This window comes from Chlorella variabilis (assembly GCF_000147415.1).
Source record: "Chlorella variabilis unplaced genomic scaffold CHLNCscaffold_2, whole genome shotgun sequence".
NCBI classification, from domain to species: domain Eukaryota; kingdom Viridiplantae; phylum Chlorophyta; class Trebouxiophyceae; order Chlorellales; family Chlorellaceae; genus Chlorella; species Chlorella variabilis.
This window is the reverse complement of record NW_005435086.1, coordinates 2,528,774-2,540,379: the sequence shown is the minus strand read 5'-3', so window position 1 is coordinate 2,540,379 and position 11,606 is coordinate 2,528,774. Positions and strand designations below refer to the sequence as shown.

General features: G+C 60.9%; 3 protein-coding genes across 3 annotated transcripts in view; 1 reads left to right on the top strand and 2 right to left on the bottom strand.

Annotated features, from left to right (window-relative positions):
- CHLNCDRAFT_56815 (hypothetical protein) overlaps window positions 1-2,740 on the bottom strand; it is a gene marked incomplete at its 5' end in the record, with an annotated part of 5,401 nt that extends 2,661 nt beyond the window's left edge. Inside the window, 13 exons of the mRNA XM_005851288.1 lie at window positions 218-309; window positions 448-510; window positions 662-738; window positions 855-966; window positions 1,131-1,209; window positions 1,309-1,412; window positions 1,504-1,528; window positions 1,654-1,701; window positions 1,800-1,859; window positions 1,936-1,989; window positions 2,077-2,207; window positions 2,307-2,591; window positions 2,665-2,740. Coding sequence (XP_005851350.1) covers window positions 218-309; window positions 448-510; window positions 662-738; window positions 855-966; window positions 1,131-1,209; window positions 1,309-1,412; window positions 1,504-1,528; window positions 1,654-1,701; window positions 1,800-1,859; window positions 1,936-1,989; window positions 2,077-2,207; window positions 2,307-2,591; window positions 2,665-2,739 — 1,205 coding nt within the window. The remainder of the gene's footprint in view (window positions 1-217; window positions 310-447; window positions 511-661; window positions 739-854; window positions 967-1,130; window positions 1,210-1,308; window positions 1,413-1,503; window positions 1,529-1,653; window positions 1,702-1,799; window positions 1,860-1,935; window positions 1,990-2,076; window positions 2,208-2,306; window positions 2,592-2,664) is intronic.
- Window positions 2,741-3,268: 528 nt separating this feature from the next.
- Window positions 3,269-8,130, top strand: CHLNCDRAFT_50123 (hypothetical protein; the record flags this gene model as incomplete). The annotated part of the gene is made up of 13 exons (XM_005851593.1): window positions 3,269-3,349; window positions 3,527-3,693; window positions 3,914-4,175; window positions 4,396-4,397; window positions 5,038-5,280; window positions 5,453-5,889; window positions 6,479-6,600; window positions 6,789-6,887; window positions 7,041-7,154; window positions 7,307-7,398; window positions 7,573-7,659; window positions 7,842-7,908; window positions 8,068-8,130. 13 exons carry the CDS (start codon window positions 3,269-3,271, stop codon window positions 8,128-8,130), a joined length of 1,836 nt encoding a protein of 611 aa, XP_005851655.1.
- Window positions 8,131-9,821: 1,691 nt separating this feature from the next.
- CHLNCDRAFT_138244 (hypothetical protein) lies at window positions 9,822-10,250 on the bottom strand (the record flags this gene model as incomplete). Its single annotated transcript, XM_005851287.1, has 2 exons — window positions 9,822-9,999; window positions 10,120-10,250. 2 exons carry the CDS (start codon window positions 10,248-10,250, stop codon window positions 9,822-9,824), a joined length of 309 nt encoding a protein of 102 aa, XP_005851349.1.
- Window positions 10,251-11,606: the final 1,356 nt, after the last annotated feature.

Sequence of the window (11,606 nt, the reverse complement as noted above, 5' to 3'; positions counted from 1 at the left end):
TGGGGGGGGGGGGGGGGGGGCCCCCCCCCCCCCCCCCCCCCCGCCACATCCTTGCTCGCCTGTCCTGGGGCCCGAGGAAGAGCAGCAACACCAGCGCAGCAAAGGCATAAACTGTAAATCTGCACACACATTTTACCATTAACAGTTACCAGAAACGATGGGCAGTAAAGACAAGGGTCATCAGGTACAAAAAGAGAACAACCCGACTTCAGCTCACTTGTGGTTGATGTCCTCAGGCCACAGGCTGCTGCGCAGGAAGCGGCGGAGCTGTGGGATTTTGAGCAAGTTATAGCGTAGCATATCCTTGGGCTGCAAGAAGGATTGGCACAGCATGCAAGGTCACTGGCCGAGCCAGCAGCCAGGTTGTCATCCGTCACACGTTTGAGGAGCTGCGGGTGGAAGACCTTTGTGCCAACTGGGATGGTCAACCGCACTCAGAATGCTTGCCTGTGTTGCAAACCAGAACACCTCTTCTGTCAACAGGTTGCCAGATGCTGTCGAGTCGGAGGCCTGCGGGCGGGCAGCAGGGAACCAACACAATACATATCGGGGTTGATTTCAACAGACAGGCAGCCCCCATCAAGTCCTGGGCTTGCCATGGGCTGGCTGGCGCAGGGTGCCGCCAGCAAGAACCACTGGGCGCCCTCCACCTGGCACCCACCTGCGTGGCAGCGCGCTCCACCATCGTCTGCAGCTCCACAATGTTCAGCGGGTAGCTGTAGCTCTCCAGCTGGCGCACTGCGCGAGGAAAGGGGGAGAGGGGCTCTGGGCCAGCTGGTGAACAAGATGGCAATGCAGGGAACTGGCAGTGGCACTTGCGCAATCCCAGTTGCCGGGGAAACATTCAAACCCACCTGCTTCGTCGGTAAGCGTGATCCTGGGCAGGTCACGCTGGCGTGCAATGTTGCGCAGGAAGAAGGCCTGCATTGCCCGCACATCTGATCGCCGCACGCGCAGTGGTGGCACCTGCATGCCGTACAGAGGGCGCGGAGCACACCACGTAGAGACATGCGGAGAGCAGCGACATGGTTTGTGGTGCTATATGATTTGTTGCGCTTGTGACCAGGGGCCGCCTCAGTGCCAGGAGGCTATCGCACCCACAAGCTATCTTGGAAAATACCCGTGCATACCTTGATGACAGTGGCCAGGTCAGCAAACTGGGGCAGTGCGATTTCTGATACAAGCAGAATGCGCGGGAAGGCGGCGCAACTGCAAAGTGGGGGGAGGCAACAGCGCGTTCCGCAACAGTTGTAAGCCCTGTCAATACACAGGCAGACACGTCGTGAGGGAGGGCACAAAGATGCTCACCTGCCCTCATCGCTGCTCAACCTGCTGACTTTCTCCACTGTCGCCTGCAGCAGCGCCAGCGCTGGTTTGGGTGCCTTGTGGATGTTGTTGAGCAGTAGGGTGCCCTGCAGCGGGAACATGGGGTAGGCGGTGTAGGAGCGGTGGGTGGCCAGGTGAAGGGCGTCTGAGAGTCTGTGTCGCCCGCTCCGTTCCCACCTCAGGTGGCAAGTAGTAGAGCAAGCTACAGGAACAGAGGCGGAGGTATCGTTAGTGTCGCGTTGGGAGATTCGCTCAATACTATTGGCTGAGAGGCCGAGGGATGGTAACCCAGGGACGCTGCAGCAACAGACCCGACTGCAAACGCACCCCTTCTTCAGGCCGGCCCCATAGACATCCGAGGCGTCATCGTCCAGCCTGCGCCACACCACAGCAGCATTCAAGCATGCATAGATGCACTTGTAGTTCTTCATTTGCCGCCTTCTACCCGTCCTGCTGCCGATCAGCACCGTCACCTTTCACAATCGATCTGGATAAATGGTGCAGAATAGTGGGGAGAGCCAAAATGGATGAGCCTGCACGTCAAAAAGGAGGGGACGGGGCTAGTCGCCAGCAGAGCAAGCAAGAGTGCCAACCATTGCACAAACTTACGCCGCCAAGTTGTCCTTCTCCAGGCCAGGCTCGCCGAAAATCAGGACAGGCTTCCTGCGCCATGCATGCACGGACAGGAGCATGCAGCTTGAGGGCACGTTTGATGCTGATGGCCGACTCCTCTCTGCCATGCAAGCTCACCTCGATTTGTCTCGCGAGGCCTGCACTATGGAGCGTCGTAGAGCTTTGGCATAGCGGCTTTCCCCAATGACACCACGCTTTGGGGCCGCTACAAGGAAGGGCTGCAGTGCGGTGGTGCGCTCCTTCTCCTCCTGCAGACAACGCAGCTTGGAGACGAGAGCGCCAGTTGTGCCCAGAACTGCTGAAGCACGGTGCCCCATCCTGGAAGAGTGCCCGCCTGCCCCACCCACCTGAAGCTTGCGCTCCGCCTCCAACAGCCTCTGCTGCAGCTCCACTACTTTTCCCTGCATCTCCCCATCCATGGTCTTGCCAGTGCTGTCAAGCGGGGTGCCGCCTTGGCCACCTGTGTCGGCGTCGTCACGGTGAGGAGCTCCCGCTGCCGCTGACGCGACTGCACCAATGCGGCGCGCCCGGCCCCTGCTCGCAGCGAGAGCGACGCGTGAGCGCTTCAGGACCCCTGGCAAGGCCGGCGCGCGGATGCGCGGGTGCTGCAGAGAGAGCAGCATGCCGCTGGACGCTCGACGAACTCAGTCTCACGAACCGACAATCGATACTGTCATGGACCGCGATCTGCATGCGCTCCCCCGAGACTCGGCTTTTAGCAAGAACCCTGCGTGCCACCATGCAAGCGCCCGTGAATGTGCTCTCATGAATGTGCTCCATAGAGCTACCAAAATGCCATGCAAGGCTGGAGGAGCTGCTTCTGAGTGGTGCGTCAAGTTACGGTCAAAACACCCCCGCCAGCGGTCACACTTGGCAAGACGTGCTTGCGACCATTTGGTAATGGCCTGCGCTCGCTAACAGACGCAAGTCATTTCTTGCTTCCAGTCAAGCCACATGCGGATCTTGCCTGCTGCCTTCATTTGAGCAAATTTGCGCCGGCGGGCAGAGGCCTGCCCGCTGCGTTTTGCGGCGCAGCGCACCCGGCGGTGCCCATGCTACCAAGTGGCTCTTCCTGTTGTGAATCTTGAAACCAGACTGTTCCACGATTTTGTTGGCGACCCTAGCCTGTAGCCTTCAAAACCATACGCTCCTGAGCATGGCGGCTCCTAGTTTGGGTTTCTAGGGCGCTTCTGCAGGCCGGACACAGAGCAGGATATTAATCTTTCGCGCCGCAGGCGCAAACACCCGCAGCCGCCGCCCATGGCGCACGCGACAGGCCTGTAGTTTGCTTCTACGTCCCGGTGGAGCCATGCTGCGGCTGGTGCTGCTGGTGCTGACGTTGGGGAGGGTCTGCGAAAGCCAGGCACCCCCGCCCAGCCCGCCCACGCAGGTGTCCCCCACGTACTCAGGCAAGCGGTTCCGGCACGCCCGAGTCTGACTCGCACGGCTCCAGGCGGAGGAGGGGCGGGGGGGGAGGGGTGGCACCGCCTTTTGCCGCCGCGTCACCGTGCCCGCCGCCCCACTACACCTGAACCCGGCCGGCCTGCCGTGTCCTTCCTGCCATAAGCGTGCAGAGGAGGGCATCCTGCTAGCCTTCAAGGCTGGCATCACCAACTGGGATGGGGTGGCGGCGGCCTGGGGGCTGGCTGGCTGGGAGCCCGGCGTGCCCGTCTGCACCTGGGGCGGCATCCAGTGCAGCCCTTTTGTGGAGCAGGGCAGCCGCGTGACCGGCATGTGAGCCCAGGAACAAGTGGCGGCCTTGCAGCGCCGCCTTCTGGATTGCCCCTTGCTGCAGGCTCGTTGTCGCTCGACCAGCAGTGCCTGCTTTCCCTCTCACTGCCACCCTTGGCCCTGCTAGGGCAGCAGCCAGACTGTGCACAGCCCGCTGCCTGCCGTGCATTGGCTCCCTGGATGACTTAACTGCCCGCCACGCCCACTCTGGTGCCATGTGCAGAAAGCTTGGCTGCCGCGGGTGCAGGGTGCCGCTTCGTGGGCGACTGGTGTCCAGCCTACAAATGCTGCAGTTCCTGGAGGTGCTGCACCTGGGCAATAACAGCTTGGGTGGCGACCTGCCAGTGGAGTGGGGAGATCCAGAAAGCTTCCCGGCGCTTTTGGAGCTGGACCTGAATGACAACGAGTTCACAGGGCCGTTCCCCGACTCTTGGAGCATTGGTCCCGCCTTCAACAGCCTCTTTAACATCCAGGCAAGCGGGCTGGTATGGCAAGGCATCAAAGGCAGGCAGTGCTCAGGTGCTGGCTGGCGGTAACCCTGCGACAGGAGCTAGCAGCAACGCTCCAGCTCGGTGGTGTACCTGAGTCATCCTCAACTCCAGATTTCTGGGGCACGTTCACTTGCAGGTGGCTAACAACCGGCTGACGGGCACCTTCCCCAACTCGTTCGCCCTTACCAATACATCATTCATTAACCTCCTGCAGTTGTGAGTGGGCCTCCTCAACTCCCGCCGTGGTGCCCACATGCACTGGCCTGCGGGCTGCCAACATTCAAAAAGGGGTGTGCTGTCTGACAGGGTGCTCTGCTGCCTGACTGCAGCAACATTGGTGGCAACCAGTTCACAGGGCCGCTGCCAAATTACATTAACGGAATGGTGAGAATTGAAAGCAGCAGCATCCTATACCATTGTTGTTTACACGCTGCCCTTCCGCTGATGTGCTCTCCAGTGTGTTCATGCTGCTGTTCTGGTTGGCCGCAGATCACAATGAGCTTGGTAGGCCTGCAAAACAATCGATTTACTGGTGAGTCTTGGTGGTTCCTCTTTGCTCCCATTTGCATGGCTGCTGCCATGCATGCCTGATGCTGCTTGGGAAGCATCAGGCCCACTGACTCTCACCTGCCCGCCCTGGCGGCCTCCGTCTGCTACATCGGCAGGCACACTGCCACCTGACTGGGGCACGCAGGCGTTTTTGGTGTATGGAACCGTGAACAGCACTCAAGCGCTCGAGTACCTGTAAGTGCTGCACGCATGCGCCCCCTCCCCTGCCTCTTCTCCTCCCGGGTTGAGAACCGGAGGTACCTTGCCAGCGAACTTCCAGCCTGTTGTTGCTTCCCTGTCACTGCAGGTGGCTGCATGGCAACAACCTGTCCGGCATGCTGCCGGATGCCTGGGCTGCCCCGGAATCGTTCACTGTAATGAAGGAGGTGACGCTTGGAGACAATCCGGGCCTGACCGGCACCCTGCCTGCTGCCTGGGGTGCAAGGCCGGATGCCCTTCCACTGCTGGAGCGGATCAACGCCTCTAGAACAGGGTTGTCGGGTCCGCTCCCACCTGAGTGGGGCCCCTATCCAAGCCAGCTGACCAAGCTGTGAGTGGTTGCAGCTGTTAGTGCCGCTTTCTCTGGCATGCCTTGCAGCATGTGCCCACCACATCCCAACAAAGCCAGTATACTTGTCGCTCGGCCCCCACATTGAGTCTCTGACCAGCTGAGTCCCGTCGCTCTCCCAACCTGGCCATCTGCTGCCCCGCGCTGTGTGCAGGTATATTGACGGCAACAACATCACTGGCACCGTGCCGGCCAGCTGGACACAGCTGGCAGCGTTGGAGCGCATTGTGATGCAGCCTGGCAACCCTGACATGTGCATCACGCTGCCCCAGGATGCCACATTGTCGCTGTGCGTAGCTGGCGATTTTATGTGCCTCAACAAGCCGGAGCCATCCAACGCCAGCAACTGCCAAGCTGTGGCAGCGACGGCAGCCAGTGCTCCAGCCAGCGACAGCAGCTCATTTCCTGTTGCGGCGGTTGCAGTGCCGGTAGCTGTGGTGGGTGCTGCCGCCATTGCGGCAGTGGGCTTGTTTGCCTGGCAGCGCCAGCGCACCAGGCGTGCAGTGACCGCCGGCCTGGTCCAGCAGCTCAGTGATGAGAACAAGGCCGAGTGGGCGCAGCAGGCAAGCCTGGCGCCACAGCGGCAGCCATGTGCATGCCAATGGGGATTACACGATGTGGAGCTGTCACATGACAGCTGCACCCCAAGCTTGTTTTCCCTGGCCCTCGATTTGCTGCTATTCCCCTGGCTTGCCTAAGGCTGTCCTATTGTGCCAGTCTGTGCAGGATGCGGAGCAGCCGCCATCTGACCCACCGCACAATGGGACTCTCTTGGCGCAGCTTGGCACCCTGCAGCTGCCATCCTCTGGCTCCAGTGCGCCGCGTTCCGTCCGCAATGGGTCCAGCGCGCCGCGCTCGCCACCCAACGGGTCAACCAGTGGCGCACGAGACCTGACAAGGGATAGTATCGGGGGAGGCAGCAGTGATGGTGCCGATGCCGAGCCGTTGTTTACCGATCTGGAGTTGCAGCAGATTCTGCCAGACTGGCAGATCGACCCGCAGGGTGCGGGCCTGCAATGCCGCTGCCTTTGGTAGCTATGCCAGCATTTGCAGCTGCGTCTGTGAGAACGCCAGGGCTGCTTGCTGTCCGTGACGTGCCTCACCTGCCTGTTTTTTCCGCCAGCTGACTGCTGGTGGCAAGGGAATGGACCCTGCTGCCCCTCTCCTTTTCCTGCCGCAGACATCCAGATCATGAAGCGGCCAGATGGCAGTGACTGGCGGCTGGGCAGCGGTGGGTTTGCCACTGTGTACAAAGCAATGCATAACGGAGTGCAGCCAGTGGCTGTGAAAGTGCTGAGCACGGTGAGTGAGTTTTGTCACTCTTTCAATGCGCGTTTGCGTGGTGCCCCCCACAGCCGGGCTGCTGGCCTGATGGTGTGCGACACATGTACCCCTCGATCCGCCACCCCGCCACCTCGTGCCATGCCAGAAAGCAACACCGTTCTGCTCCCCGTCTGGTCTTGGCGGTCAATGCTGCCCTGTCTGCGCAGACCGTGTCACACATGAAGCGGGCGATGAGCCAGGCGGCCTTTGCACAGGAGATTGCCATCCTGCGGGCCTGTAGAAATGCCAACATCCTGCAGTTCCAGGTGCAGGGCAGAGTGTTGTGCAAACTGTTGCCTGGGTGGGCTGCCCAACAGGCTTAGCTGCTCTCTGCTGTAGCTTTTGCCGTCACCAGCCCTGTCCGGTTTGACTGCCTGTGTTTGTGACATGCCTTCATATCCTGCCTGGCCCGCCTGCAGGGTGCATGTGTGCTAGACAGCCGACTGGTGCTGGTGACTGAGTACATGGAGGGCGGCAACCTCACGCAGAACCTGGCTGCTAAGAAGGTCAACTGGTACCGGAAAGGCAAAAAGGTGTGTGCACATGCACCGTGCGACGCGCATGTGCAATGTGGCGCCAGCGGTGCCTCCAGCGGGCTCATTGCCACCACTTCCTGCATCCTGCTGTGCACTCGCTGAGCGCCCTGCCCGATTTCTGCCTGTCTGGCTACCTGGCTGAGGTGCAGATTGCACTGCATATTGCCAAGGCTTTGGTCTATTTGCACTCCCGCCGCATCGTGCACCTCGACATCAAGTCCGCCAATGTGCTGCTGCAGAGGTGGGGGGGTGTTCCGCTGGCTGTCTGGCTTGCAGCTTGGTGTGTACGTGTTGCTTGCACTGTGCATGCACGAACGTGAGCACAGTTTTGCCCTAGCAAGCCCCCACCATTCCCACAATCTGTTCGTCCGCCCCCATCCACCGGGGTACCCTTCACACCCTGCCTGCTTGCTAGGGACGGAACTGCCAAGCTGGGGGACGTAGGATTGGCAAAAATCATGGCAGGCGGCTACGTGAGCGGCACTGTTGGCACCCTGGCATGGTGAGTGTGCTGCTGGCTTGCTCGGATCCTTCGCCAGTGTGCATTTGGTGCCCTGCAGGGCCTTCACAGTGTGCTGCATCTGTTCGTTGCAGCATGGTGCTGCAAGTGCTGCACAACACCTGCCTATTCTCTATGACTGGCCCTCCACTTGACACTCGCCCACCCTTCTTCCTGCCGCGCAGGTCTGCACCCGAGCTGCTAATGGGGCGGCGATGCGGCGCCAAGGCCGACATCTTCTCCTTTGGAGTGGTGCGCTGCATTTGCCAGCAGCCCTCTCGTTGACTGCTCCCGGGCGCTAGCCCGTGGGGAGATGCGACATGTGCGGCTGCGTTGTCTCCCTGGCTGGGCCTCGCCTCTTTCAACGCACAAGGCTGCCCACACCCATGGTACAACCGCCTGGGCCTGCAGGTGTTGTGGGAGATTGCCACGGGGGAGATGCCGCAGCGAGGGCAGATGCGCGATCCAATGTGAGTGCGGACAGCAATTTGCCTGCTTCTCACCTCCCTCACCACCTAGCAACCCCTGTTTCGCTGCCCACTCTTCCACCGCGTGTGCTCGGTTCCTTTTGCTTTGCATCTCGCAGCGTCCCTGACGAGTGTCCTGCAGAGATGGTGGCCATCATGCAACGCTGCTTTGCGTTAGACCCGACAACACGACCCACTGCCGCTGAGCTGGTGGAGCTGCTGGCAGTCGTGCCTGGACCTCCACCGCACCCACATTTGCACTTGCAGCTGTCTTCCATGCCATCTATACCATTACAGACGAGCACCGGCATGCACGCAGCTTCCACTGATCGTGGCAGCGCCGTGGACTCTGGGATGGTTGCGGCAGTGGCTGCCGATGGTGCGGGCGGCAGATCGATCAGCAGTCGGGAGTTGCAGGGATCCGCCCCGCCACCAACCCACGACCGATGGCAGCATGAGCGGCCTCCCTTTGTGCTTCGTCCCGTCCCATCTGGTTCGCCCTTCGAGCGGGCACGTGCAGCGCGGCAAGTGCCAGAGGGTGAGGGGCCTGCCAAGCCCTGCCAGCTCCCTGAGCGGGCCGGAAGTTTAACAGGGGCCTCGCCCTTTAGCCAGGTGCAACCCTAGCAGGAATTTTGTAAACTGGTTTTCATTCCATGCACCACATGTGCCCCGCTTATGTTTGGCCTGCATTGCCACTCCTCTCATACACGGCCCTGCCGTTGGCTGCGGGATCCTGTATTGATGCTTGCATCACTTGTTCCCTGCTTATGCTTTGCCTGCGTTGATTCCACTATCGTACAGTTACACTTGCTCCGCCGTCATTGCCATTGTCACAACACTCGCTCCATCATAAAACCGCCTAATTGCCAGGTTCCTGCCTTGCCCGCCCTACAATACACATGCAAAAGTGCATACCTTCCTTTCGCTCGCTATGACTCTCCACCCCTCTCAACATTGTTGCATTTTTCACATGAGGGGCATGAACAGTAGCGGAGCTGTGAATGAACTTTTACCAGCTTCAGGACAGCTCCTGCGCATCACGTAGCATGCGCAGAATAGGACCCAGTGCAGTGCGACGCACACCTGCACGCGGCCGGGTGGCGCCAGGTGTCAGGCTGGCACCGCGGCCCCCAATTCCTTCTGCGCTGCTGCGGCTGCGCGTGGTCGGCGGTGCAGACTTTGCTGTGCCAGGGAGGCCGCTATCATCTGCTTGCTGCAATGGCACTGTGTGTGGCGTCACTGCTGCTGCTGGCTGCTTTGCAGCATTCTGCGCAAGCTGCTCCCTGCGCTGCCGCAGCTGTTCATACAGCGATGCCCAGCCGCCTTCCGGGACAATCAACTGATCCCTGCTGACTGGGCGCGGCGGCCCCAGCTGGGAGTATGCGGCAGGGCCAAGCCCGTCGTCGGGCACCTCCTTGCCATGAGCTGCAGGATGTGCACCGCCGGGGACTGGCGCAATCGCAGGTGCAATGCCAGTTGCCGGCTTAGCCGATGCGGGTGCTGCAGTGGACTGACTCTCGTCTCCTGCCGCCCTTGGTGCTTGAAGTATGCGAAGCTCCACGAACGAAGAAAGCTCCGCTACCAGCATGCCTGCTTTGTCGTACTGACTGCCCAGATCTGCACCACACAGTAGTGTGCAGGTGCAGGATGCTTGTTAATAGTCGATTGAAGGTGTTTTCCCCACAACAACCAGAGCAACTATGCCAGCCAATACCGACCTTCCTCCTCCTCCTCTTCGCTGCCAAGGTCGATTGCCTCTGCTTCTGCCTGGCGCAGGGCAAGGGCCTTGGCACGCCGATAGGTCAATGGATGCACGGCAGCGTCAGGGTGTGGCTGAAGGAGGATGGCCTTCGTGGCGGTATCTGCGCCTATGACCCTGCATGCCATAGCCGTGCATGAAGGAGAAATGCAACATTCAGATACTGGCTGCCCTGCACCAACACGCCTTGGTGCATCTGTTGCATTGCAGTGCGGCTTTAAAGCAACAGCAACCCACCTGCCAAAGCGTACTTCCGACACCGATGGCTGCAAGTCCGCCCCAATCTCCAAGAGGCGGTACGCCAGCACATCCCCCACATGAGGCGCCCTATCCAGTAGTGGCAGCTGCCCAAAGGCCGCCTCCGACATGGGCTCGGCCGATCCCGCAGCTGTGACAGCCAAAGCGGGGGTAGTACTGCCAGCCACAGGCGGTGCAGGTGCCTGCGCCCACACCTGCTGCATCTGTGATGGGTGCTGCGAGCCCTGTCGGCAGTGCATTGCCCTACTTTGTGTCTGCAACTTTGGAGGAACAGTATCCACCTGATTGGATGGCAGGGTCGCCCGCTGCCCAGCTGCTGCCGCCCGAGGCACTTGCGCCGATGCTGGCACAGTGTCAGCAGACAACGGCGCGCCGCCAGCTGGCGTACCCCGCTGCTTGCCGCCTGCTCCCAACTGCTTGCGCAACCCAACCTGCACATTGACAGCCGGCCGTGAGGCGCCCTCAGCGCCCTCAGCTGCTCGCACCGCAGCGCCACCCTGTGGTTCTTGCTGGCGACCACCCTGGGGCAGCAGACCCATGCGCCGCAGCCGACGCTTCGCCGCCTTACGCCGAGCACTCCTGCTGGGCTTCTTCACCTGCAGCCCAGGCCAGGATGAGTTGCTGGACGATTTATGCTTGGCTGCCTGGCAACCGGAAAATCATGAGCATCCCCGTAAACATCAATGACAAACATTGGCACACAAATGCGCACCGCGGTGTTGGGACTAGCAGGCAGCTTGGTGGCCGGAGTCTGCTGCTCCTGTTTATGGGTCGCCGCCACAGCACCCGTGCCCTCGGTCTCGCTGCTACCGCTGCTGTCAGCAGCATCCGAGCTGCTGTCGTCTGCAGCTTCACTGCTGCTACTGCTGCTGGTATCCGTCCAGCTGCTGCTGCTGATCGCGCCACGGCCGCTTCTGTCGGACCCCCCGCCCGCTCCTCTGCTGCTGCTGGTGCCACTTGAGATGCTGTTTGCACCTACTGATTGACCCTGTCGCTTGGACTTCTTGCTCTTTTGCTCCTCCGCGCCGTTGGCTGCCGACGGGGTAGGTGCCCCACGCTTCCTGCCCAGGTTCACCACCAGCACGTCGCCCTCCCGCAGCAGCCTAATCCTGCTACTCCGCAGCAGCGCGAATCCTTCTAAAGTGGCCTCCAAGCGGGCTCGTTGAGACAGTTGCAGGCCCAGGTGCTCGCCCAGCTGCGCAGCGCAAGGGTAGAAGACCAGCGGCGGCGGTGGCGGCGACAGCAATGGGAGTGCAGCGGCGGCGGCAGTCGACAGCATCCCCTATCGCGCTTACCTCATCCAGCAGGTCACCGATCTTCTGGCCGCCAGCCTCGGGCTGCCACCTGCGGCAGCGTGATGATGGGAGGCGAAGTAAGCGCTCGTCAAGTGCAGGCATGAGTGCAGGCATGAGTGCAGGCATTAATTCTGGCATGACCGCTCACCAAAACTTTTGATGGGCCTGCTG